The sequence below is a fragment of the Gallinula chloropus genome (genome assembly GCF_964237585.1).
Source record: "Gallinula chloropus genome assembly, chromosome: 4".
Classification (NCBI taxonomy): Eukaryota; Metazoa; Chordata; class Aves; order Gruiformes; family Rallidae; genus Gallinula; species Gallinula chloropus.
The window spans coordinates 24,559,600-24,585,835 of NC_140088.1; the positions used below are offsets into that span (position 1 = coordinate 24,559,600).

The window sequence follows — 26,236 nt, forward strand, 5'->3', positions numbered from 1 at the left end:
TCCTTATCTTGACTCCTAATACTCAATATGTATTTTCTCCCTTGTCCAGCTGAAAAGGGGAGTGATAGAGCAACTTTGGTGTGTGTCTGGCCTCCAGCCAGGGTCAAACCACCACAATATGTTACTTGAGGTTAAATGAGTGCACCAGATTTTGGAAAGGTTCTGCAATAGGGAGAAATGCTGCATCTTGACTTCATCTAAAGAGGGATGCACTTTGAATTGCAAATTCACAAGAGGTGGTTGTGTTTTGTAATTAGTAGTGAAGTCTGGTGGGCTGCTGAGTTTAATCTGTAGTACTTTGCATCTGCTACAGAAATAATGCTACTTTAATAAAGAACGTTAAAGCTTCATTCTTCATAGTTTCTAAAATTCTGTATTCTATCTAGTGGCATAGACTGTTGTATCAATGAAGTTAGGGTTTTAAACCTACAAATTACTTCAGCAATATTTTATAAATTGAAATGAAAACAGGTCTTGTAAAAGGATTTCTGATCAGTGTATTTCACAGTGACTCTCCACATGTATTAATTAAGGAATGTGTTCCTGTCTTCTGAGTTGTTATAAAGTATTGATTCTCTTTTTATACTGAGCATATAGTACTGCTCATAAAATGTTATTTGAAAAATTGTCGTGTCTGTCTTGAGTCCTGTGTGCTGTAGCAGAGCCACCCTGTGAGAACGAAAGGAAAAATGTGATTTAACAGTAGGAGGATGGGAGCCTGAGTTCTGTGCATGTAGGTATGTTGTAATTTTACTGAGTAGCAGAAAGATCGATGAATTAATGTAGGAAGTCACCGCCAGTGTCTCTTTCCTAGCCACCTTGTGTAGGTTAGCCTAGGTTAGCCTAGTCTTAGGGACTCCCTCTTAGTCTGTTTCAAAGAATAAAATTCTCTGCTTCAAAACAAAATGCAAGAAAATATTTTCAGTATGAAATGGTATGGAAAAAAGGATGGGATTGCAATGTCAACATGGTTACAATTTTTACTTAGGAAGAATCAAGTAGACTCATAGGAGTGAAAGGGCATTTTATATTAAAAGCTGCATGAACTGTTCCTTGCTCATTAACAGGTTGGAAATAAGATGTCTTAAGGGGTGTCTAATAGGTGGGAAATCCTTTCCACTCACCTGAAACAAAACATAAGGCACTGACTGCAGCCTGCCGTGAGCCACCATGTCACAGCATAACCAGTTCCACCTAGCAGGGATAGGAAAAGAGCTGCAATAATGTGGGTGAGTTTGCTTGCAAAGACAAATGCAGGAGACTACGCACTGTCAATACTGAACCATCTTAAATATGTCCATTGGCAAAATAACAAACCAAGGCAAACTTTACATTAGTAATAATTTCTGTTCTGCATTTGGGGAAAAAGCAGAAGTAGCCTACAGGGATGAGATTCCCTTCTCCATACCAGTGTTTACTCAGTCTCTAGAGAGAGAACTTTAAAAATCGAGGCTGAAACTTTTCCATTTCAGAGTTTTAAGAGAGATGGCCAAAGTTTGTTCTAGTTTGTTGATGTTGATATCCACCCCCCCCTCACCCCGGCAGAATAACAGGGAAGTTTCAGAAGTCCATTTGAAAGAGAATGCCTGGCCAGTGTTGGAAAAGGTTGAACAAGATGACACAATTATAGATGTGTCAGCCTGGTATTTGCCTTGGCCAAAATAATGGTGTAGCTGACGTGGATTTTGACCAGTAAAGGTTTAAAAGATGATACTGTAGTTGCAGTGAGTATGTGACTATGGGAAATATATCTTGTCAAATAATGTGATACTTATTTTTTTGTGAGATGAAAGTTTGATAAATGTATCAATGTCAAATGTAGATGTAACATACTTGGATTTCCAAATACTGAGGTGATATATTTGGATTTCTGTCAGGCAGCTGGGTAGACAGTATATGACATTCTGATCAAGAAATTACGAAGGTAGAAAATGACAAAACCACTAAAAATGAAAAAGCCATTAAAATTGCAAAGTGGCTGTGAGAGGTCCTAGAAATACCACTGTAAATTGAAGTGTTATCAAATATTGACATCTTTATCAAACATGTGCTTCCAGTGGAGTCAGTGGTATTAAAAAAAACCCAATCTGGACTGTTTGTCTACTTTGGCGGGGGGGGCGGGGGGGGGGGGAGGGAGGGGGCACACGTGCTGGGCACACCAGCTTTGGGTACGACCCCTAAGTGTAGGGTCATACACACTGGTAGCAAGAATGCAGGCTGCAGTAATGGCAGGAGCATTTTTGAAAGATGTGAGGGTTGGGGTGGAGATCATCTGAATTTGTTTTTTGGCATTATAGTGTGGCCCCAAAGGGTTAATTCTGTTCTCAGGCGTCTGAACAGCAAGGTGAGTGATTGCCAGGAGGGTGTGCTGGGAATTAGCCTCTGCTGCTTTTATATTGTCTCTGCTGTGGGGTTGATTTGAACAATTCAAGAACAGCAAGAAGAAACAGCTTGAAACCCATTAGAAAAACTGAAACGTTGGAGAAAAAGACAAACCTTACGCTGATATACAGAAGGAATGTAATCTGGCCTTAGCAAGATGAGACCTACCTTGATTTCTATTGATAAGTAATTAAAGGAAGAATACATATGATGGGCTCCTATGACATGAGAGAGAGAGAAGATGAATGTAGAGAAAGGGGGAACTTGTATGTGCATTGAGAGCGATCAGAGTCTTGGGAATTTGTTCTGGGCTGCTTAAAGATCTTAAAGGTGTTGGGTTTTTTTATATAGCTGGAAATAATTAAATAAAAATATCTGGTACAAACACGGTGTCTCTTCTAGATGAGGCATGTTTTCTTCACAGTAGAAAACCAACAAACCTGTAACTACCCTCTCTGTTTGATGTCATGGTAGACTTTAATTTAGCATTTCAGTAAGACCCATAATGCTTTGTGCTCAAATCAGATCAGCTCCTGTGTCCTCCCTCTGGCAAAGTAGGATATCTTGTCTTAAAAAAGGTGAGTTTTGCTTTACAAAAAATAAAGCAGTTATAAGCAATGATACATCATCTTTGTGTAAGACTTGATTTTGAAGTATTGTGTGTTCTGTTACTAGTTTCTTGTTTTGAGGAATAAATAACTTGGGCATCAGCTGGATTTGGGCTCTTTTTCTGTTGAATTTTGTGAAGTTGAGACATTTAGTCTTCCTTTTTATTGGTACTTGTCCTTTTTTAATTTATCAGAATGAAACTGTAAAATTGGTCCGTGTGAAAAGACAACTATACCATCTCCCTCTCTGTACCTGCCTAACTTCTTGCTTTTTAGGTTGCTGTTACACATTAAACAGATATTTCTGAGAAGTCATCCATAGCAATGTTAGATAGTTCCCCTGAGAGGTTTCAACTAATTTAGAATCTGTCTGTATATGTGAACAGTCTAAATGATTCTTTTTAGTATCCAGAAAGACTTATTAGACTCTACCTGACCACAGTAAATTTTATCTGTCTCAGTCTTGCCCATTTGTCAGGTTTTATTAGCTACTTCTCGACTTTTGATTCATTCACAACCCTTTGTTTCAAAAACTCTAAATGAATTCATGTTGCAGGACTTCTGCTATCCATCCTGTTTCCTTTGTAGGCAGTTCTCAATGTGATATCTCCAACAGATAATGCAAGGGATTCCACTGGGTTGAGAGTAGGACCCCTTCTTAAAAAACCAGAACCAACCAGGGATTGCCACATTGTAAATTTTGTGTGTTTGCAGCCAGTGTGCAATGAAAACTTTTCCAAAATTGTTCTGTTGAAGCTGTTTGGGGTTTTTTTTATACCAGAAGGTGTAGCTCTTTGTGACAGTATTGGATGTGAGAGAGAAATAATGATTGGGTGTGTGTCTCTTACAGTCAAACTCAGTCCAGCTATAAAGGTAGCAGGGAGACCAGGATAGGATTCTACTGAGCCATAGTTCACCTTTGAAGATATTTACTGTGGTTCGTGCCAACCCAGCGCAGTTGTGAGATACTGCTGGAACAGGATTATTCACTTGACTTCAGGAAAATGTAAAAGTACACATTATGTGGACTTAAACTAAGCTTAAATTTGTAAGAACTTGCTGCCTTGTCAGTTTTGTGAGGTTCTCATGCAGAAGAAAGAGATTTACCGGCTCGTATTGCCAAAATGCTGTTTGCCCATCATAACCACAGCTCTTCAGAACTCTGGCTTCGTGTTTGTGGGGTTTTATCCCTGTTAGTTCCTTACATTGTGGTACAACTCTCTTGGCTTTTGGGAGTGGGCTTCCTCTGGAGCAAGTGTCTTCTCAATTTGTTACGGTTCCAAGGGTATGGTCTATTTATACTGTAACTGGTTAGAGCTTTTACACTGAACAGTTCTACAGCTATACTTATCTGCTGGCTGCTTAATCAAGGCAGTATTTGCTCCTCAAGCTGTGGAGGCACCAAAAAGTTCCTAGTGAATGCTTAGTGCTTCTTTGGTATCAATTGTAGATGGTTGGTGTTGGACTGTATTCATTCCCAGTAACAGATTGCTCAGCAGAGGGTCTTATTCCATGAGATTTTGTGTGAGAAAAGGTTTTTTTTTAAGGGTTTTTTTTTTCCTTTCTTCCCTGTAGGCACTGATTACAGCATATAAAGGCAAATTCTGTGGGTAAATTAGTATGCATTTATTGGTCTTGTGATAGCACTATTTTCACAACTGGACTTGAATGGTTACATTATCATCTTTATTTCAAACTGCAAAAATAATGTCATGTTTAGAAATGGGTCATAAGAAAATATGACCCATAATGTGAATTAAATGACCATTCAAGTGCGTCCTTTAGGCCTGTGAGGTGGGACACATCTCTCAGCTTGCATTGTCCCTGTAGCACTTAGTCCCCTGGCAGGACTGGGAGCCTTTGAAGTTCAGCAGGCTGACATTTTCCCTTAAAAAAAAAAAAAAAGAGAGAAGAAAAAGCCATTTGAAATGCGATGTGCTGGTGGGAAAGAACCATGCCTCAAAGGTAGAGAGGGCTGCAAGAGAGAAAGCAATGGATCTTGCGCAAGAGAGATGGTGCATAATAGATGTGTCTCGTAATTAGGCAGCTGCTGGGTCAAAATAAACAGGAATGAATGTGTGGTTTTAAAGAACAACCCAGCTGAGATGAGTGAATGGTTCTCCTGGATGTGAATAGCTGGGGGTCCGTTGGTGGGCTGCCCGGCTGCCCTGGTGTCGACCAGCTGCAGTTTATTTTCCAGCCCTGGGAATAGCAGATGTGTGCTGACCGCACTCCAGTGGAGCAGCAACAAGGGTCTGTAACTTTTTCTTCTGTCTACTTTTTTCCTACAGCTGTTTTGTTGAGCTAATGGATGGGTTTCTGGCAGAAAATGCTCTGGTCTTATTCAAAAAAGTTCAAGTTAGAACTTTAAAGGCTTTATGATAATTTAGCTTTTTAATAAAAAAAAAAAAGCCTTTTCATCAGCTCTGTAGATTCCTTTCAGACATGTTTTTTTTCCTAATTCTCCCTTTGTGACTAGCATTAAGGCTCAGTCTCTATTTGAGTCCTTACAAATGGTATCCTTATTTATCCAGAAGAGCTTTTCTATTCATCTTTGCATTGGAGTCTTAGCAAGTTTACATTTTATTTATTTCCAGCAAGTTTGCTGCAGGGAGTTTTACTGTTACTAAGTGCTACAGAAACAGTGAATCCAATGTTGAAGAGCAGAGTTACATGACACCCTACAGGCATAAGCACCATTTATTTGGAGAGGTAAAGGAGTGGACAGTCAGCAAAATTCATGGCTTAATGTTTTTATACAAGGCTAACCCTTATGGAAGCTGCATGCCTGCAGCTCTGCTGGAAAGTAAACGAGCCCAGAAAATTCTGCCAGTTGAGGCAGTTGGTGTATGAAAAACACTTTTCCCCCTTTAGATGTTTATTTTGTCATATTCTAGGAGGTGTTCTCAATGTGCCAGTGGTTTTTTTGACTACAAATTTAGTTGATAACGTTTTTATTTTGTATGTGGGAGTGGGAGAGACAGTGAGGGTTGTGCTGGAAACCAGGCAAAGATTTGCATTCTTGAATAGCTGATAGTTATCTTAATATTTCCCAAAGGCATTGGGTCCAATGAGGAACACTTCAAATGATAGTACACAGTAGTGGTTCTGTACTTCCAGTAACCTGCTTGTGTCTTTCAAAGGACATAAAACGTTTGGGAGACCAAGTGGGCTTTTTACTCTCTTCAGTGCCAGTAGATTTGTGTACTGCCAGTCTTTGCAAGCAACAGTGCTTACTGAGGTCAGCAGGGCCAGCAGTGAAATGAAAGGTCAGTCCTGTTATGCATGAGGGCTTCCTTGAACATTTAGCAATTTCTCTGGAAATTAGTCTTCCTGCATCCCAGTGCTAGATGTTGAGGAAGTGACATTCAGAATTCCGTCAAAAATTTAGATTTATTGCTGGAAGAAACAAAAAAAGGCTCTGTTCTTTGAGTAGTATTCCTTAATGACATCATGGATAGTATTCGTTTGATAATACTGCCAGGTGTTCTGGGAGCAGTTTCTAATGAAGGCTACCATAGGTAAATGGCATGTAAAAGAAGAAAATACTGTAAGGAGGCTACAAAACCCACATGCTAGGAAAAGAAGGGCATTAGAGAGGCATCAAAGTTAGACCTCGTGTCAGTGGGGCCAGTTCCTTCTGGGCAGAATGGTTGAGCAGGGCTAATCAAGGGGTAGCTTCTGCCTTGATGTGATACGGCCACACTACCAGCACTGACCTCCTTTAAGAGGGTCTCTTATGGAGAGTGTCTGCCTGTTCACAAAATCCAAACAGAATACCCTGTTTGAGGGTATGAATTATTTGTAAGAAGCTCTTTCAGTTCCACGCAAGCTGTGAGGTGTTGTGCCACCATGGAATCTTGCAGGCTGCGAATCCCAAGTCCTCTGCATTGGGCTTTTTTACGTAGAAGAACGGTTGTGAGATTGCTTGCAGTAACACCACAGGTCGAGGAGAGCTGAGTTCCTATGATACGTGCATCTGATTGCTCTTAGATCCTCTCCAGTTTCACTGTATATTCTAGAAAATATTCCAAATGGATTAAAAATGGACCTTTTTTTTTTGCCACAAGGAAAGAGATGTGGTGCCCAGATTCTGTTAAAAAACTTTAAGCGGCAGTTACACATCCACAAAAGGACCTTGGAAATAGTTGTTTAAGTAGAATTTGATGTTTTGTTGCCAAATAATACTTGCTGTCATGACTTTTATTCTCAAAATGTTGGATAATGATATGTACTTCAACAGAATGTTTGCCTGCAATCATTGTTTAATAGAACCATTCATTTCATTAAGTTCACAGTACTGGAAATTAGTACGTTCAGATAGGTAATGATAACATTTATAAGCTATAATGAACATTTTTCTTTTTACTGTTCACATGTAAAATAGCATAGTGAGAAAAGACAGATCCCAAGGGTTTTTTGGCATGCTACAATTCTTGACCTGAAAGCTTCAGAGAAATCTGTTGGTAAAGATGTGTGTGTTGATGGTACAGTCAGGTCAGTGTATAAAGAGGTTTTGAAACTTTTTGTTTCTGTGGTCCTGGTGTCTTTCATTTTTTCTGTCAGAGATGTTTGTGCCCTCAAATAAAGAGCAAACTAGTTGTAGTCCCCAGAGCAAGCCCAAACTGTAAAGTCTTCATCTCAGTGCCTCTTGGTTAATTTGAGAGAGAGGCACTGAAACTGTAAGGAGCTGGGAATTGTGGATGAAACAGTCTGAATCAAAATAATTCTGAGGTAAATGGTGAAGAAATTCCCTTGGGTAAAACTATGCATCTGCTGAAGACCCCGTTCTTCTCATTCATATTTGGATGTGGATAGACACAGGTGTAATGTTAGTGAGGATTTTGGCCTTGTGGGATTTGCACTGCACAGGCCAAGGTTTGGGAATATGTACATGTTAGCAGTCAGGGCTGATGTGATTGATGACTTCTTTATCAGTCAGAAGGGATGTTTTAATGAAGATTTAAGGGGCTTCTTGTTACAGGAAACAAACTGGGATTGAATGACAGTGACAAGGTTCATTTAAAAAATTATGAAAAGATAAAAATTGCTTTGTGGCTCAGGTTTCTTGATTACAGAAATGGAAAATTTGACAGACTGGTAAGGCTGAGGGATATGAAAGTGATGGAGCTTTATTTTCCTGGAATGGAAGGTGCTGATGTTTTCCGAACCCCAAGGAAGGAAGGGAACTGCCTGAAGAACTAATTGGAAAATCTTCAGGCAATGGAGAAGAGCCAGCTGGCCTTTCTGACTTGTAAAGATTTTTATCACACTTGTCTTGGCTATGTTCTTGTCATTCTACTCAAACCTAATCCCAGTGGGTGTTCCTACTGGGATCTCAGCAGCATTTGTATTGTCCTACAGTTGTCTGATGATAAGATTTTTTTTTTTGGTGGTGGACATGGATTTTTCTTTGTCGTGACATCTCCATCCATCCTCAATTTGTGGCAAACAGTACATATCTAAGGATTTCAGTGTGACCATGCTTGCCTTGTAGGTAGACTTTGTTGGGTGCATGTGGATTGCTATGATGTAAACCTTTCATAAAATGCTGACTACTTCAACAGTTACCTTTTCTTTCCTCCTTTCACTTTTAGCCGCTGTGCCTGATCTCTTTCATGATAGCTTTATGGGGTTGTGGTGCTTCCTAGTTGTTATTAAAAGACTGTGTTTTGGTGCATGGTTTTGGCTTTTTTTTCTGTGGTGTGGGTGTTTTGTGGGGTTTTGTTTGTTTGGGTTTTTTAATGTTTTTGTTTGGGAATTTGGTGTGTTTGTTTTGTTTGTGTGGGGTGTGGTGGTGGTGGTGATTTGTTTTTTCTCTGTTTTCTTTGGTATTACAGCTGTTTCCATCTCCTGCAAGTAATCCAGACCCAAGCTGAACCAGCTGAAACGGAGAAGTACAACTGGACCTGTTAGCCGCTAGAAGCTGCTCCTGGGTGGGTGGTGCTCAGTGAGTTGGTGGAGAGTGTAGCGGTTTCTCACATAGGGTTAGCATCATAGAGAGGGAATGCATTCAGGGGCTTAAATATATATGTCCCTTATGGCAAGGAGAAGGTAAAGGCAAGATCTTGCCGTTGGCTGAGACCATACGGAATGAATTGCAGGTGGGTCTCTAATAGTGAGTGGAGGAGCAAAGGAAGTGCTGCACTGGGGCAAAGCATTTTGTGTCTTGCACTACAAGGGAGGCAGGCTTAGCATTAGTTTTGGGCAGGGAGGGCATAGATTGCAACTTTGGAGGGTACAGAGAGCTGCAGACTCTCTTCTTCTGAGAATTCTCTGCATCCTGACAATGTCTTCATGCTCCCTCTCTCCCTCTGTGCTTGCAAAGGTCCACTTACATGGCATGTTATCTTTTGGTCAGGTGTGTCTCAAGGAGGAATGTTTTCTTCCTGACCTTAGTACACTGGCTTTGGTTTAAAGTCTACTGTGAATTTTCTTGCATACAAACCAAAAAGCCAATCACACAACAGCAAAAAAATCCACCTTAGGTAGAAGAGTTGATCATTAGATGGATGATAAATGGAAAATGTCCCATCTCACTCTTAACTGACACAGGGACAGCTAGGAAAAGACCTAACATGCTGTTCTGAGCGAAGCTGGACTGGTTTGCTGCTAACATACATTGCATTAAACTTAAGTCTTATGCTTGCCAGGGAATGTGGCTAGGTCAGCAAGCTGCTTTCTTATCAATCAGGAGTCAAATGATCCAGAAGAGGAACACAGAGTTCCTAGTGAAGGATCATTGGAAGCAGGACAGCTTTGCTAATTAGGTTCCTTTTATTTTATTTTATTTTTTTTCACATCACTAGAATTCTGCATACAAATGTAGTTGGGCAGAGCGTGTCAAGTACAAATCATTGTTATGATACATTAATCAAGGGCATGGAAGAACAACTCTGGGAGAGAAGATTCCCCTGTCTTATGTAAGCTTTGATCTGCAGTCTCTCTGTCACCTCATCTCCTTCCATTAGGACTTCTAATTCCAGAAGGAATAAAATTTGCCATTTTCTGTCCCTGGCAATTTCCTAAGTGAAATTTGTGAAAAGACGTGAGGTGCTGTGGCTGTTGCCCTTACATGCACACCCTTTTAATGGTTTCCTTCCCTTGCTCTGCCCCCTCATCCCTCTCAAAACAGCTATGCTTCCCTGCAGTTAGAAAGTCATAGTGACTAGAATCTGGATGCAACTTAAACACTGGATCTTCATTCATCCTCAGAAATCATGCTCTAGTCTCTGAGAAGCGATGGAAGCCCCCGTATCCTTGAACGTTTTTGGGAAATAATTGCACGGTGAGGAATTAATGTGCAGTCATAGGGCAGCGAACCAAAAATAAATGCTCTTGAGCTACTCCTGTTGTTCTAAACAAGCACCCTCGTGTTTCGATGCTTGTGAGTTTCCATTCTACAACCCCCTTGGTGAGGCCAGCTCCCTGTACCACCTCCTTGCAACCCCCCTGTACTGATCCTTCCCCTCAGCTGTGGCATGGGGTTGACTTTGCCCTGGTTCCGACTTGATCTTTTTCCTCATGGGCTGCACAAGAGATCCTCAGTCAGAGCCCTGGGAATACAGAAAAAAAAGAACAAATAGCCTTGTGGTCAAGGTACCAGCCTGAAACTTTGATTTCTGTTGGCTTTACCAGGCTTGTTTTGCTGTAATGCTCAAAAGTCCCTTAGGGGATGGTTGACAAAAGGTATTTTGTCTCTTAATTACCTTTTGAAATCAATATTGGATTGTATGTCTAAACATCCACCTTAGTTTTATACTATATATGTTTGTTTAGTGCCTGCAAAGGAGAGAACAATATTTTCTTACCTCATAGGGCTGGTAGAGCAAAGGATATCCCCGGCATGAGAGGGGGTGTGTGTGTCTGTGTTTGCCTTCATCTCTCTTCTGCATCTTCTTCCCTGGTAACATCTACTTGAGTAGATAACCGTTTCTTCCTAAAATGCATCCCTGTCTTTATGTATGTGTACATTTTCTTATGTACATATGTAACATATATGTGAATGTGTATATAAAATACAGGAAACACTTTTATTTTTATATTTAATATAAAAGTTTAATAAAATATTTTAATCTTAGGTGAAAGAATGCTTTCTCTATTTTGTGTAACCCATTGCTCTTACTTTCAGTTGATAAATTTTTGTTAGGGCTGGGCCATGAACATACCTGTAGGCTGGTATTTTGCTTGGAGTTGGTGGTTACTCTCCTGAAGTCTTTTCCTTTCCTTATGCCCTGACTTTTTTTTTATTATTAAAATGCTGGTGCCTTGTCTGCTTCTCGTGACGTGTGTTACATATGGATGGATGGATCTGAACTGTAGCCATTGCTAGGTAGAAAACAGCTTGCTAACACACAATTTATGGGAAGAAACAAACAATTTCTGTATGCTTGATAGGGCACAGATAATAAGGTAAATAAGCACTGAGTAAAATGGTCCCTAAGCCTTCTTTTCCTGCCTCTCAGGCATTTGTGAAGTGCTTTGAGATCGTTTCTTTAGAGACAGCGCTATCCTTGCACGGCTCTTCTCAAACTTCCTCCAGACAGAGAAGAAACTTTAGTATGAAATGTTTCTGTGTAAGGGGGTTGTGTTTCTCTGGGCTCACAGAATCCTTCATTCACTACCAGTCACTCAGATTTGTCTTTAAAGATCAGTGATTTTTTTTTTTCAATTAAAACAGAATGTAAAAGTATTGCCCAATTAGAAAGCATTATTGTGTGTTGGTAAGTACCCTTGAATGTACTTATCCACCGGGAGCATGCAGATAGCTGTTGGAATTTAATTTCTCTGCAGCACGTTGGGGGTTGGGACAGAAGAGAAATAGCCAGAAAATTATGGTTGCTGCAGTAAATACCGGGCTTCTCCCAGTGACCTGCACTGACTGCAGAGCTTATTACAACTAACATAAGCATAAAACATCTGTTCAGCAATGCTGTTCTCGGGCTGGTCTGTATTTGTACCAGCAAATTAGGCATTCTTGGCTGATTGTTGCCTGTTGTGGGGAGTCATGAAGAAAAGGAGGTGTCACATTTTAAAGCTTATTGTAAAAAAAAAAAAAAAAAAAAAAGTTATGAAATACCTGCAAGGCAGCACTGCTCATTAAACAGTGGCAACCTTGCTTTACCTCTGGTATGGTCCCTTCGGAGCTCTGGAGTCAGAGGTGTGCAGGCCACTAGGAATCCTGTGGGTGGATGCTGTAGCCTGGAGCAGGTGGCCTCGATGGTAAATAAGGCTGTTGTTTCAGAAAGGTAAATTTAGAGTCCTCTAAGGGTGGTTTGGTTTGTATAATTTTATTTGGGGATGTCAGATAGTGATGCCCTGTGATAAGGCAGAGGTGGTGGTCTTAGTGCTCTTAATCTAGCAAGTTCATCTTTGGAGCACAGTGCTGCTGCTGGTATGTGGTGGATGCTGTCCTTGCTCCGGGCCATCCAAGGTGAATCCAGGGCACTGGATCGCACAGCCTGCGATTTTGCCTGATGTCAGGCACTGTTGATAAAGCTGGCACTGCCACAGGCTTCTACCTGACCAAAAAGGGCTTCAGCAGCATTTGTCATTTGTGCTTTGCCATACCTTTTACCCCGCCAGTCTGCGGGGCTGCAGCAAGTGCATCTGCACGATGTCTTGGCTGTGAGTGGCTTGTCACAGGGACAACTCCTCAGAACTGGTGAGTCTGTCTAACACAGCAGTTCCTGGTCTGGTTGTACCCAGTGCGGCTCGACTGACTCCCTAACAACCTGATAAGTGAGCTAGTGGGTGGCTCTGAGCTGTGGGCAGAGTAACAGCTGCATGAATACAGTACAAAGCTCTTTGAGGTCACTAGCATTCTTTTATCTTGTTTGTAGGCTCTGTGGCTGCTGCTATTAGATACAGAAAGAAAATGCTTCTTTGCCAGGGGATGTTTTACATTCTAAACAAGACCCTGTTGGGGTGGTTGTTTTTTTGGGTTGTTTTTTCGTGTTTCTGAAGGGGATCCTGGCAGTCAGTGTAAGCCACAAACTGAGCAGTTCTTTCCTACCAGTGCTTCTGAATGGGTGGCCTGTGTTAGCATATTTCCTGGGGAAGTAGCTGAGATAGGATTATTTACACCTCAGATAAAATTTACTTCTTTTATTAGCAGCAGCTTCAGTATCTCCAATTTTCAGCACTTGATGAAGATGCAGAATTTGCTTTTTTGCTAGAAAGCCTTTGCCTGTGTTTCCATGTGTGGATCCTGTTTCCATGGCATCAACTTTTAAGTTGGAGAAGCATTGGTGGGAGCATTAGCTGCTGAACAGGCAGTGAGATCCAGCCCTGCTCCAATCATAAGGGATATGGTGATAGTTTATGCATTTTACCAGTTGCAGTTAAAGCTTTGCCTGTCCGCAGTACTGTGGAGTAGAGGACTTGCAGCCCTGCTAGTGCTTTTGTCAAGACATTAATTTTCCTGCTGCTTTGTCTTGATTTTTCTGAAGATGAGGCTGTGCTGGAGGGTACTGTGACTTGAAAGCCAATGACATCCTGGCTTGTATCAAAAATGGTGTGGCCAGTAGGTCTAGGGAGGTGATTGTGCCCCTCTATTTGGCATTGGTGAGGCCACACCTTGAGTACTGTGTGCAGTTCTGGGCTCCCCACCATAAGAAGGATATTGAGGTCCTTGAGCGAGTGCAGAGAAGGGCAACCAGGCTGGTGAAGGGGCTGGAGGGCAAATCCTATGAGGAGCGGCTGAGGGAGCTGGGCAAGTTTAGTATGGAGAAGAGAAGGCTGAGGGGAGGCCTTAGCACCACCTACAACTACCTGAAGGGAGGTTGTAGAGAGGTGGGCGATGGTCTCTTCAGCCAGGTGACAGGTGATAGGACAAGGGGAAATGGCATGAAGCTGTGCCAGGGCAGGGTCAGATGAGATGTTAGGAAAAAATTTTCATGGAGAGATTTGTCAGGGCCTGGAACAGGCTGCCCAGGGAGGTGGTTGAGTCACCATCCCTGGTTGTGTTTGAAAAAAGGGTAGATGAAGTACTTAGGGATATGGTTTAGCACAGGATGGGAACGGTTGGACTTGGTGATCTTAAAGGTCTTTTCCAGCCTTGTGATTCTGTGAATTATTTTTCTTGCCTTATTTTCCCGAATGTCTTGGCTAAGCACCTCTGTCCTAAAGAGTCTGTTTTGCCATCCTTGCTCATTGTTGCGCTAGGATAGCATTGACGAAATGTTTTTGAGTCACAGCTGAGGTACAGGTACATCCTGAGCAGTAGTGATTGCAGTGTGGGTTTGTAACACAGCTGCTCACGCTAGTCTATGCCTGTCAGTCTAGGGCAACTCTTTCCCACTGAATGCTCAGGCACAGTGAGCTGAGCCCAAGGACTGTGGCATTAACTTCTCTGGTTTCGATACGCAGGCGTTTGGGGTGGCTGTAGCACTTCTCCTGCCATAAAAACTGTAAAGTTATGCATGTACAAATTCATATAAAATTGATGGGATGGAGTTCTATTTTTTTTAAAATATAATTGAGCATATACTTCTGGTTTATAGTTTATCATTGCAGATGTACTTCTAAGAAGTTGAAAAAGGTGTTTATTCATTTTCTCCAGCTCGATAATATATGTAATGGGCAAGTAGGTGCAAGACAATGAACTGGATATGGGATTTTGAGGGGGTTGCATGTGTTTTGTATTAAAACCTGAGTGCACTCAGCAGAGTAACCAGCCCTGCGTAAGCTGATTCTGTATTACGTCAGGCAATTAGGCCAGCCGTGACATTGCAGAACAGTTCAATGGGAGATTCGAGCCCTTGCAGTAGGGCAGCTGGTGCTTGCGTTACTATCATGTGAAGAGCTTGTGAAAGGTTACTGATACTGTGTGATATATGCTAAGGCAGCTTAAACATCTTACATGCTCACAGCAGCTGCAAAGAAGAAAGAAAAATGCACTGGCTGTGAGTTTGCTTTGAAAAGAAATTCATAACTGGTTTCCATTCACTAATGAGCTTGGGAGAAAATGTTTGCATTGGTTTCTTTCTTTGTTTTTCTGCAGCTTTTAAAAAGTGAACCAGGCTGTTTTTAATAGAAGAGTTGAGTGCTATGGTTTGGAGTTTTATTTCTCCATTCAGGATAAATGATCATAGGGATCACATCACTTAAGGTTTATCATACTGAGCTTGTATACTCTGTGCAGTTCTTTAGGCATCATCCAGAATAACAGTATAGAAAAGAGAAATGGAGCACTTCATCGCCCTTTTGATTCCTGGCTGTCTCTGTGGGGCTCTGATCTTGCAAAGGCTTAGTTGGCATTTGTGCTATGTCCATGAATGGTCTCATTGGATCTGTTGGATGTTGCCATGGGTGTGAGGTTTCTTGCAGAGATGTGTCCAGTTTTGGTCATAAGGATTGCAATGTCAGTGGTGATGCATTTTGAAAAGAAAATACCTGTTTGTTAACAAAGCAAACAAACATGCAACCCTGCTGCTGATCCCCAAAGTGAGACTGAGAAAATTGAAATTTCATTTAAAAGCGAGAGCACTTCAACCTTCACTTTGCATCCTACAAACTGTAGTTGTTTGTTCCAGGTTAATTTTTAATTTCCTGTCATAATTGCAGTTGTCTTCCTACTGGTACGTGGGCTCTCTTTTATTCATTCATACTTCTTTTTCAGATCGCGTGTGGCTCAGAGCATAATCTGGCAGTAGTTGGTAAGTAGCTTAATTTTATATCAAATCCTCTCACCTTTTTTCATTTTTAAGTAGCACAAGATGAAAGAAAAATGTGCACATCAAGCATACAGAGTGATTAAGGGCACTGTGTGCAGCTGAAAGTAGGAAAGTAATATACAGATGTGGTGAAAAGACAAGGAGAAACCAGTAGTGTGTGGAAGTGGTAATGACGAAAAGGTGCCCTTGTTGACCAGCCCCTGTAAGGAGAGAGGGCTTGATAGATGTAACAGCAAAATACATTTGCAAAGTGCTACAGCCTGGTTTAGAATGGAGCCATTGCAGCGATTCAAACTGCACATTGGGTAGCATCTAAGATTCAAGCTGGTCAGAAGTCTCTTTGTTTAACATTGAGACTTTAAATGAAAAATAAATCCAGGTCTTTTGTTCAATGCTCGGAAAACTTTCAAAATGCCAGCTGAGCCAATGGTAGTTGGGTTCTTTTGTGCTGTTGTGATAATGATGCAAGTACTAGGAAGCTAGTGTCAGTGGAAAAAATAACTTTTGCATACCAACTCCCGGAACAGATTCTTACTTTCATGTGATGAGTTGATAACTGAAGATTGATGCAAGATTGCTATTATATAGAATTAAATGTTTAGGAACATTTTAAACTATTTATTTTCAGGTTCTTTATAAAGAGATCAGCATAATTATCCCCATTAATAGGCAGGATGAGAAAGGTGAAGAAAGGATTACTATGCTAATGAGAGTCAGAAGTTAAACAGTCCAGTACTCCTTCAACATAGACATTTTTGATTGCCGTAATTGACATCTTAAATGAAGAATTTCCTTGACTTTAGGTGTAGTATGACAGGTACAGAGAAACCAGCTATTTGGTATCCAATTTGCATTCTGTATCCTAATTTTTAAGGTATTTACTTTAGCTTTGTGTCTTATCAGTGTTATTAAGTGGCCACAGAGGTGGTGTCCTGTATATGTCTTATATTTCTGTATGTATTATAGTATATTTTCTAATTATCAATTCTAATTATACAATTAAACTTTATAGCAAACCTGCCAATTTCAACTTACTTTGTGGCTGGCTTTCAGAAAAGACTTTTGCTTTACCTTCTCCCTGCTTGTTCAGGGTCACATGCCCGTATTAATTGTCAAGCTGGTGCTTGTGAATGTCGTCTGAAGAGCAATCTGAAGAATCACATTTTGTTTCTTGCTGAATTGATGAAGTAAAAGTGTACTGCTAGCAGATTCCTCCAGCGTGCGTGAAAGCAAAGCGTTCAGTCCATCCGAACAACCTTCTTTCTCCTTATGTCCTTTCAAGCTTTCTGCCTCCTAGGCAGAAATTTCTGGGGAGAAAAAATGGGTAGGGGAAAGAAATTCAATAATAGAGAACTTTGCATATGTAAAGAACATCATATGCCTATGCAAACTGTGTGCTACAGCTATTGAATTCAATGGGAAAATGATCAGTGCTGGAAGCTAGTTGATTTTATTTTAAACTGAAATAACTCAAGTTCCATACAAAAGGTAAACATAAAAGCAAGCCTTTAACAGTATAGTATTCCATTCACTGTTTCTGGTGGTATATACAGAGGTGGTTTTGCTTTTTTTGTTGCATCATCTTTTTAAATGGAAACATTTTAGGACAGACAGACTAGATTTATGATTTGCTTCACAAGTGCTGAAGTTGTATGCTAGTTGTCTTGCTGGTGGTACAAACTGTTCAATTTGTAGGGCTAGCAAGCAGGTTTTTCCATGATACTTTATATAGTCTGTATCCGCTGGTACAGTTCAGTTATTTGAATTCTCTTTTCCTGCTTTCTTCTACTGAAGTCAGTGCAAAATTTGGCTTTTCACTGGGACGTCACCGATTCCTTTTCCATGGGTAAATTCAATTTTTGATCGTGACGTAAATATTTGAAGAAAGGAAAATGAGGTGTGACATGTCTCTAAATATATTTCTAAATGCATTTCTAAATTTAGTAAGTTGAGTAATAATTAGTATCTAAAAATGTATGAACATCTTTACTCCTGCTCTTAGGGAAAGCAGATTTGTGGTTTGGTTTGGGGTTGTCCTGTGATACTAATGCCAGAATTTGCACGTATTGTAACACTGTGTGTGTTTGTGTGACCTTTCACTTGAGAATGAAAATCCCTCCCTAACAAGAAAAAAACCCCTTGCACTTTTGACTGCATTAATTGTCATGAGAGTCAACCTATTTTTGATTGAAAATAATGAATAGTTATTAAATAAATGCTGTGTAACATCTCACATCTGAAAACTATCTTCTAGCACTGAAAAGCTCTGTACTTTTTGCCATGCTCTGTGCTGAGCAGGACAAAGGCTGTTTTTCTAACCCGAGTAGGATAGCTGCCCTGTGTAGCACCAAACTTCATGGTGCTAAGACACAATCTTTGAACGACTGACATAGTGAAACTAAATCACTGTGACAAAGTTGAGCTTTTCCAGGTTTGGGAGTCTACAGTGTTTTTAACGCTGAAAAGTAAGGAGGTTTAATCCTTGCCATTTTTAATCATATGATTTTTAGGGTATTTATGGAGGAGGCTCTTATCAGGTTCCTACCAGCTCCCCACTAAGACTTTGATCCTCTTTTTTTTTTTCCTCTTTTAGCAAAAGAGAATAGCTACCCTTTAAGAGAACACTTTGCATGCTGCATGCAGCTCATGCACTGCTGCAACTTAAATAACCAAGTAGTAATGACTACACAGAAGAAGAGTTGCTATAAAATGTACGCATGTCTTGACAGTGCTGCAACCCCAGGGCACAGGACAGAACACCTTGAAGAGCCTCCAAGTGCAGATGTCATATTTTAATCAAAAATAACCCCAGAAATTTTATCTAAGCCTCCTTGAAGTAGTAAAATAATAAATAAAAATATAAAATAAATTATTACAAGGATGACACTTCCATTGTCTTAGCAATTATTCTTAACCTGTATAAACCAATAAAAAAAATCTAAAAGAAAGATACTTGAGGATCTGTAGTGAGAAGTGCTTGTTTTAAAAACAATTGTAAAAGTTTCTTAGCTTGGATGCAAGTCCATTTTTACAGCAGCCCTCAAGGGGGGATTTGAGTCCCCTTGTCTGTACATGTACAAGCAGTTATTTTGTACCTGGTCTGTGTAGAGCAGTGGCTGATACCAAATCTAACTGGCTGTTTTTATGCTAATGTGTTGAATGACTTGGACACTCTAAATTTTTGTGTGTGTTGGGATGAGAAAGACATAGACCTTTCAAGTAAATACTTCCTGGAATGGTGTTTTGAAGGGGAAGAGTGTTTGCATGTGTTGCTGCTTCATGTAGTACAAAAGGCTGTTCCTTGCACTTTCACCTCAGCGTGGTGAGTTCTGACCTCTGCTGAGGGCTGTTATTTTCTTGGTTGGAGGATATAAAAACTCTTTCAGTGAGGGAGTCCTTAAATCCCAGGTGCAGTACTGCTGTGTAGTGACGCACGGGGCAGGGGCACTCAGTGTTGGTGACAGTGGTGCAGCAGGGTTCACAAGAAGAAATCAGGCATTGTGATTACTGTCACTCCAGTTCATCCAGTTGGAGAGTAAACAGTAATGCTAAGTTTAATGGAGGAATGGAGGAAATTAGGATAAAACATCCCTCCACTCAGATGGCAGGCTCTGCTTCGGAAGCTCTGAACTAAAGTGTGGAGCAGTTTGGGGGAGAGGGAGGCAGTAAAAGAATTATTGTTTCCTGATCTGTTAAAATTTGCTCTCTGCGTTCTTATGCTGGAAGCACATAGCAATTATGAGCAGGAAAGCAAATGTGATCGAAGTGATCCCAAGCTCAGGGAGCTGGTGGTACACATCATATACATGGTGGTGACCTTAATGGTATCCCAAACACTTTGGGTCCACATTTAGTAATAAGGAAGCTGAAGGGTTCTTAGGTGGGAGCTGCTACCTCTTAATTAACAAGATCGTGTTCTCCGAATGAAGATCTATGATTCCAACTAAATTATCGTACAGAGCGTCAGCGGAGGAAGTGCTGTTAACGGATTCTGAAAGGCATATTTCTATGGCACACTGAGCACCAATGGGGAGAGGAGGCTGTGCAGGCTGAGGGACGGAGCTCTGCGTTGTGCTGACAGCGTTATTTAGATGTTCGCAGCAGCCCTGCGAAGCGGCAGATGTAGTCATGTGTCTGACACTCGGTCCCGGGGGACTCAGCAGTCTGTCACGAAGAGAAAAATCATAAATTCTCTCTCTTGCTTCTCTTCCTGCTGTAGTATTTAGAGAAATCTTCAGCATCCGCAGTGGAGGGCAGTGGTGTTCAGCAGGGAGCCTCAGCCTGCGAGTCTGTTGCTTTATTTATTATGCATGAAAAATCCCAGTGCAGCCAGGGTCTCTATTGTAAAGGTTTCCTGGCAGACCAGCATGGAGTCATGTTGCAGCACGCTGTCTCTTTGCATTGCAGCACTAATCACATTCTCTGCTTATTAAAGGGCACCTGGCAGGACTTCGAGTAACCATCACTGTTGTCATTTTCACTGGGGTTATGTGTCGACCTTCTAAATTCATTCTCTGGCAGAGCCATTTTGTATGTCATTTAGCTCTTAACGTGGCTTTGACTGTTAAAATAGCTCTTCGAAATATAAACTGCCTTGATTATGTTCTTTGTGAAAAAAACAGCCTCGCTCGTATCATTAACCAAGCACCTGTCTGGCTGCTTCCTACATAGCTGAATACAGATCTGACGTCACAGTTTTCCTGTCATGCTTAGATACAGTGAGCCCTAACAGTGCTGGTCAGATGCCTTTTCCCTTTGTGTTACTTTCCCATTGTCTGTTTCGTGCTCCAGGCAAGCTGATTGTTCCTCTGGTAGGATAGAAGCTAAAAATGAATTTGAAATGTCTGATTTATTTTTTGTTTTGTAATTTTTCAGCAAGTTACACTTACAAAATCTGATCCTCTGATCTCTTTGAGTTTCTCCTCCAAGGGCTAATGGAAAGCCAAGCTGCCAACTATTTAATGAACTTGTGGGTGCGAAGTGATGAGGAAAGAAACAAGGAAATGCTAATTTGAGCATGTGGCAAAACCTTCTGCTGGGGCTAAGAAGATTTTCATATCAACCAACTGTTCTAAAGTCAGTGACCTCTGGTTATAGGAGAGGGAGGACAGCATCACACTGACCCCTAAAAAGAAACTCCAGAGTTTAGGATAAGATCTGTACTGCATCTTCTGTGACTGAAATGAAGTCTAGGTTTGACAGCTACCTTCTCTTCCAGGCTTTGTGCTGTGTGTTTTAGGCAATTTGACCCTGCAGAATGCTGCTTTCATTCATCATCGTTTCTCTGTGTGTTTGTCAATTTAGACTGTGAAGTCTTTGGAATAGAAGCTGCCTCTTAGTGTATTTTAGCACTGCCTTGCATAACGGAACCTGATTTTTATTTTTCAAATACTGAAACACAACTAATTATAGTTGCAATCACTTTCCCTCCCCTCAGAGAGGCAATTTTAAAATATAATTAGTCTTGGTGTGTATGTCTCTGTCTTAATTTATATAATTTAGCATATAACCAGGTAATAATGCATCCTGCTTACAGTGTGGTTTCCTGTTGTTACCAGATAGTGCTGCTTAGGCTCTGAAGATAAAGTTGTTATTTTTCCATACAAAAAGACACAGTTCTTGTAAAATTTTTAATGGAGCTTTATGTATCACTGTGGTGCCACCTTATACTTTGTCTGGACTTGAGTTCTTGTGCCCTTACTTTGCTGTGAGATGCTAAATCGCATCTACAGGGATAATTCTGCTGTGTCAAGAACCCTGCAAAGGATGGGTAAGAGGCAAGTATGCAGTATTAACCTCAGGTGACAGTTAAAACCACTGTGAGTGGCAGAGGAGATAATTATCATAGGAAGCTAGCAAACAACCAGTGAATGCTACCAGACAATGATTTTGCTTGAAGCAGAATGAGTAGAGAGCTCTTGCTTGCAGGTATTGATGAACAGGAAAAGTCATTCTACCTGGTTTTAGAAAATTAGGGAGGATGGGAAGACTCTTGAGAGTAGGAGCTGCAATACAGATGCACGACTCCTTTGTCAGAGGGTTCTCTGGATGGATACTTAGTATTTAGAAAACAAATTAGATTTTACCATATTTGTTTACTCACGGTCTTTAAGTGGAGCAATTACTTTAAGGTAGATGAAAAATGCATCCAGTGTATGTAAGGCATATTTATCTCCATTTTCAAGGAAGCAAATAGGAGTAACAAAAATAGTCACCCTTGCTCACCAAAGAAAGATGAAGCGTTTGTTGGCTATGAAATGAAATAAAAGGAAGAATAAAGGTCTAGCTTCAGGGAGTCAACTAGGGCATGTAGGAGAGATGCCCACCAAGGTAAAAGCACATGGCCAGCAAAGCAGCTGAAAGCTGGAAGTGGTGCAACAAATTAAGGCTTTGGTACTATTCTACTGAGCAACACCTGGGTCAGCTGTGCTGGTAATTCGGGGTTCTGTACATGTAAGAGCCTCAACACACAAACTTTCAAGTGTACTGTTGAGTAGAAGAAATTTTGCAACTTAAGGGTTGGCAGGAGGGAGAGGTGGTTTATATTTAGAAAGCTGGCATTAGGGGTGCCCTTACTGTGATCTGCCATTTGTGGCTCTCCTGCTGTACAGCCTTGAGTTGACACCCACATGTGTGTGTGTACTCACTATCCAGCTCTTATGGAGCACAGCAATTTTTCTGTCAGTGCACTAAGAAATATGACCTAGCAGAGTTCCATGCTGCAAGTGAACAGTCTCTGAAGCTTACGTTCTTCTGATTCTTGTGTGTGTCTTAAATTCTCTAGGTAGATTTCTGCTTGATAAAAACATCTGAAGCAGTGATCTTTCCAACTTTTGAGATTACCTTGGCCACGAGTTGGGATTTTTCACAAGCGCACAGCTCAGGTCATCTTTGCTGCCTAAGTTTTTGATTTAACAGTGCATTTTGGTCACTTTCTCCAACTGCTCTTTTTTTGTTTTGGAAGTCAGAGAAGTCTTTTGAAAAACAAAACTGGAGGCAGGGATGCTGACAGTGATGTAGGTCTGAGAGATGGTGCTGTAAAGGTACTACAAGGCTTGTGATGAAACAGGGATGCTTCTGGGATGTACGTGTATCCCTTTCATGGCTGTAGCTGCACAGGACTAAATGCCTGTGCATGCATCAAAGCAGGACTCTTGGAATTTTTTTTGTTTGCTTGCTTTTGTTTTTTAATCCAGGGTGGATGGGGAATGGCTCCTCCAGCTTTACATAAGGACAGATCCTCTTTCCCCACTTTAGGATTTAGGACTTTGAACTTGAAGGTACAGGAAATTGTAGTGAAAAAAATCTAGAGGTGTTAGCTAGCAAGCAAGATTGTTTTACTTGCTAATAACAAAACAGTCATTCAGGCTTGTGAGCCTGGAGCAAGCCTTCAGGGTAAAATTAAAGCCTTTTATTAAGAACCATTGGCTCTGGAGAAGTGAGTGTTTAAAAAAAATACTAGGGCAAAAAAGTCAAACCAGAGATTAAAAGTTGGCATATTTGTAAAAATTACCCGTTACTTGTCTTTGCTTTTTGAACTTGTTTCTCTCCATCACTTCTTTGTGGAAGGGAGGCAACGAAGTAATTAAATGCTTTTGAGACTCATTTCACTATTGTGCTTTTTCCTGTGCTTTTTGCAGAGTCTCTGAGGAGCAACCAGGCTAAACCAGGACTTTTATTATTTCTGAGAAATGTATTTGCCTCGTGATTGTTGGGCTTATTTGAACAGTGAGAAAGTGAGAAGAACTGAGAGCTTATACTGAACAGGGCTTTAACAGACATTTAGCACTGCACATTTAATATTTCTTGTGGACCAGCAGCAGTGAGAAGGGTTGCTATATTCATCCTGATCAAGTAAATCAAACAGGTCAGGTCAAGCATGTTTTAGTTGTTTACGGCATGGTTTCAGACATAACTGTAGTTAGCAGGAAGCTGAATGAAGTGCAAGACTGCTGCTATGCACATAGAGGTGTTGGGTGACCATCAGTGTTCCATGAGCAGAATGCCTGTTTTACTTATTATGTATTTGACTTTGATAGCTCGGAACGTGCTAAAGGTGGTAGCACACCTGATGGTGTTTTTAAAAACAAAGAAACTCAACCAACAACCCCCCCCTTCCCACCTCCCCCAAGAAAACTGCAGTGATCTTAACTATCAAGAAGGGCTGGGGTTTTGTTTTTGTCATGGGGTTGGTTTAATTTTGATTATCTAGATGAGATACTGACACTTTCTGTAGCTAAATACTCCTCCCCACTACAAATCTAACAGAATAATTCCTTGAGAAGATAATATGATGTATTGATTCTGGCTTAAACATTGCTTTCTTATATATTATAGCACTGATTTGCTAAATTAAATGTTTTCTAGGAAGGCCTTTGTATGATGCCAGGAATTCATGTTGCAGGCTTAGCTGTCGTGTCTCTTCCTTTTGTGCAGACTTTACAGCTTGCTATATCTCTGCTCTGTAACCTTGTGTTGGAAGAAATTACTAGATTACTATAAATTGATTATGATGGGAAGCACTAGCCCAAGGCAATGGGTGGAAGACACGAAGCCGCTGGGTTGTTCTGGGAGTGTGAGGTCACAGCCATTGTGCAGTTGTTCCTGAATCCCTCCAGCCAGCGCACAGGGTGCTGTACCACACTGAGCTTCCGCTGCTTGCACTGGCTGTGCGAGCGACCAGCAGTGTTCTGTATGGCCCTTCCTGTGACCTTCCCGGACCTGGGTCCCTCTGGGGAACTTCACAAAATACAGCAGATTGTCAGAGTTCTGATATTGGGTGACCTGCAGTGCTAGTGACTTAAAAATCTATAAGCTGCACTCAGATCTCCTCTCACCTTGTAAATGAATCAGATTGTTCTGTATCCCCCAGAGTACCACTGCCAATGAGATGTTCTGTAATGCAAGATGCAATCCAGTTCTGATGAGTGAAGGACATATGTGGCTAGAAGATTCCAGTTTCCATTTTTCTTTGTAGAAAAGAATTTGTCACTTGAACATTTTGAATAGAAAGGATTCGGAACCTGATGAGCTGCCTTTTTTTTTTCTTTCTTTCCCCCCCGTGCATGATGCTTAGAATGTGGGCATGATAAAACATGGGGAAATTCTTCTATTAGGATACATCATTAATCATCTCCTCTCCCCCTTCTTCAGGCATTTTGTTATTATTTTTAAAAAATATTTAACCCATCATGACCTTGGTGACAAATCTGAGTTGCCAAGAGTTTTAACAAATAAGCAGATGCTTTCCTATTGAAGATATTAAACTGGAGGTTGTCTTCTCTATGCCTTGATTTTCAGTGACACCAGCTGCTATCTTGCTGACTTGAGACATCTCAGATAATGGGCAGGATGACAAGCAACACAAATCCATATAATAGTTTAATTCTGAGTAGGGAGCTCACTTGGCTTGAAAGGTATGTTGGCTTTGGCTTACAAACTTTCTTTTTTTTTTTCCCCTCGGAAATGTTTCCTTATGCATGCTTTCTTTTGTACTTTTTTTCAGTTCTAAACATTTCAAGGTCTTTTTGAGTTGAACAAGGTGAAAGGTGTACCTCTTAAAGCTCTGCAACGTGTTGTACTTCTAAATGACACACGGGACGCTTGGTGCATGATGCATCAATGGTGAAAGATGTATGCATGCTCAGGGGGTGAGGACTGTGTTGCAGCATAGCTTGCTGAATTTTGTTATATTATCAGTTGTCAACATGTGTATTTTTTTGTGATATTGATTTAATAAATGCTTACTTGCAACTCCTGTGAAATAAATTGCTCCCTGGTTTTGATGGATGTAATTCATAATCTGTTACTGTTCCTGGCTGGTGTAATATAGTAGATCAAATCCGTGACCTTCACTTCACGGGGAGTTCTTTAACTGAGCTCTCCAAATGGGATTATTTCAGAAATCACAGTGGTGTATGATTTTGTCATGTTAGTGTGTGCTTCATATTGACCATGCAGCACACTGTGTTATGAATGACAGATCCGTAGCAGTCACTGGTTCTCTGTGATACAGATCCAGGGCCTGGGTAATTCTGGCCTAATTCCATAGAAAGGTGTTTGCCTGGGCAAGAAAAGTATTTATGTTACTTTTGTACAGAGTAGGGCAAAAGCCTCACTAATCTCTGTGCCCTTCCTGTGAGTTGCTGGATGTCCCTCTTGCTGTCTGATTTGTGGGCACTGAATATGATTTTAGTATTATGTCCTTCTATTATGGGACCTTTTGGTAGGTAATGAAAGGATTTGTACTGGAGGCAACCTTTAGGCATGCCCGTTTAACTTGGAGTCTTCCTGTAGTCTTAGCAGCTCAGTTCTCCTCTTCCTTTCCTACAGAAGAATGCCAGGCAAGAAGGTGGCTGCTGCAAGTCTTCCATTAATCTGTGTGGCTTTTTTGGGGGCATCTGGACAGTCATAACCTTAATCCTCGTGTTTTTTTGGTTTTTGGTTTTTTTTTTTCATAGGCCCAAAAGATAGAAGATGCTAAAGGTATTGGGATTTGATGTCCTTGCAGTTCTAAGGCCATTCACCCTATCTTTAAGCATTTTTTTTTTTGGCCCTGAGACTTAATTT

At 40.8% G+C, this 26,236-nt stretch overlaps 1 protein-coding gene across 1 annotated transcript in view; it reads left to right on the top strand.

The window, feature by feature from the left end:
• The window catches only part of SERGEF (secretion regulating guanine nucleotide exchange factor), a gene marked incomplete at both ends in the record, with an annotated part of 152,863 nt that overhangs the window by 75,630 nt on the left and 50,997 nt on the right, over positions 1–26,236 (top strand). The window contains one exon of the mRNA XM_084263491.1: positions 15,613–15,649. Within this exon, the coding sequence (XP_084119617.1) occupies positions 15,613–15,649 (37 nt within the window). The remainder of the gene's footprint in view (positions 1–15,612; positions 15,650–26,236) is intronic.